General features: G+C 39.5%; 1 protein-coding gene across 1 annotated transcript in view; it reads right to left on the minus strand.

The window, feature by feature from the left end:
- Positions 1-814: 814 nt before the first annotated feature.
- LOC144440026 (kappa-type opioid receptor-like) overlaps positions 815-1993 on the minus strand; it is a 1399-nt gene continuing 220 nt past the window's right edge. The window contains exon 1 of the mRNA XM_078129255.1: positions 815-1993. This exon is cut by the window's right edge and continues 220 nt beyond it. Within this exon, the coding sequence (XP_077985381.1) occupies positions 873-1993 (1121 nt within the window). The 3' untranslated portion in view covers positions 815-872.

The raw sequence follows: 1993 nt of genomic DNA on the forward strand, positions 1-1993 counted from the left end.
TACAGATCCGTAAATTTGAGTTTAAAAAGTTCTCGAATCATTTCAAACATATGGCAAATGCATCATTGTACGGTGTGGAAGAAAATTTAAAAGTTCGTCGAATCGTCCAAAGTAATGAATAAATCAGTAAAGTAGTTGAAAAGATCATTGGGTTAGAATTCAAATGCAACTTTCTATAACTTCTAATTTGTTCGAATAATTTGTTAAATACATATCCTGATGTATGTGTATGTGTCCTGTATTTTTTTTTTTTGTCTGTCTGTCTGTCTGTCTGTCTGTCTGTCTGTCTGTCTGTCTGTCTGTCTGTCTCTCTATCTATCTGTCTGTCTCTGTCTGTATGTTTGTTTGTTTGTTTGTTTGTCTGTCTGTCTGTCTCTGTCTCTGTCTGTCTGTATCTGTGTGCACGGATTACACATGAAACAGGCTAGCTAGTATAGACTGTAGCTGGTAAAATGCAACTATATACGGTATAATGGTATTGTTAAACCATTGTCTTTCAATCTATTCTACCTTTATTTCTTTTTCTTGTTAGTATCAAACGTTTTTCTTTGTTTTTGTGAAAACATTCAGCATTTTAACACATAGCTGACAGGAAAAATATCCAGTTACTAGATATGATTCGATAGAGTTAGAATGAAGTTCAGTGGTTCACGCTATGGAGTTTGTTTATCATATCAATGTACATGCAATCACCTTTGTTGCCATGGCAAATCACCTCCAGGATTTTGTTCCATAAATAGTTAACGGTCAAAAGTGGTTATTCAGTGTCATTGCAATAGCGCTTGCTATGCGTTGAGTTATATTTACTGTACATTCAAAAACTCGTCACCTCGTTGGTGGCGTACTCGCATCACGGTCTGTACATACGATGTTCAGAGTTGTACAGCCGTTTGGCGACAGTTCTCCGTTTTGCACGAATGATCGATTGTTCTTTGGGATGTCCATTGTCCCTGTCGACTTGACCCGTTTGAACGTCGATTCGATCCATTTGCCCTATGAATAGAACCATTTGGGCGACTACACGACCCATTTCTGTGCACTGTTTTGCGTGATCTCGTTCGCGACCTCCGGAGAGACTTGCGTGAACCTTGAATGTCATCTGTCGTAGTCAGTGCGACACTTTCACTGACACTTTCGTAGTCTGTTAATGTTGTATTAACTTGACAGCACAAAACTCTTCGGAAAGCTGCTCGGTACGTCCTACTGAACATATTATATATGATAGGGTTGATAGCGGCGTTGATGTAGAGAAGTACTCTGGTTACATTTAACACAACTGTGTGACTACTATACGTATTATCGAAAACCATCATGAGTCCAAACACTCTGAACGAACCAACACATATTAAGTAAACGGTGACAGTAACGCCGAGCATTCTGATCAACTGTCTCTTCGCAGCCATGGAGTTGGAACTTTTCACGTGAGCTGCTCTAACGAACCGTGTCGCAGAGCGCAGTCTCCTTAACATCAAAATGTAGAGGACTACTAACACAGGAACAACACACAGAAAAATAATTTCGTCGATTTTGCTGTACATGAGATAAAAATCACACTGGTCAAGACACGGGTAGCATGATTTTAGCATATCTGGTAGTTCTGGACTGTGCAACGAAGCTGAACATGTTATGTTTCGTACAATGATACCAGGAAAGTATACGTGGGGGAGTGCAAACACACCGGCAAACATCCACAATCCAACGCCTACGAATACAGCCTTTCTCTTTGTTCGAATCATACGATATTTCAGAGGCCAACAAACGGCAAAATATCTTTCAATGGTCAGGGTCAGGATGATAAAACATGATACTCCTTGTGCAACCCTTGGTGAATAGGAAAATAATTTGCATCCAGCTTCACCAAACAGATTTTCATTATGTTCAAGATGTATTGATGAAACCACGTGCTTCAGAAATTTCGGAGGTACAACCATGAACAAGAAAAACAAATCGGCAACAGCGAGATTGACGAGAAAATAATTTGTAACAGTTCGCA

This window comes from Glandiceps talaboti, chromosome 9, assembly GCF_964340395.1.
Source record: "Glandiceps talaboti chromosome 9, keGlaTala1.1, whole genome shotgun sequence".
Classification (NCBI taxonomy): Eukaryota; Metazoa; Hemichordata; class Enteropneusta; family Spengelidae; genus Glandiceps; species Glandiceps talaboti.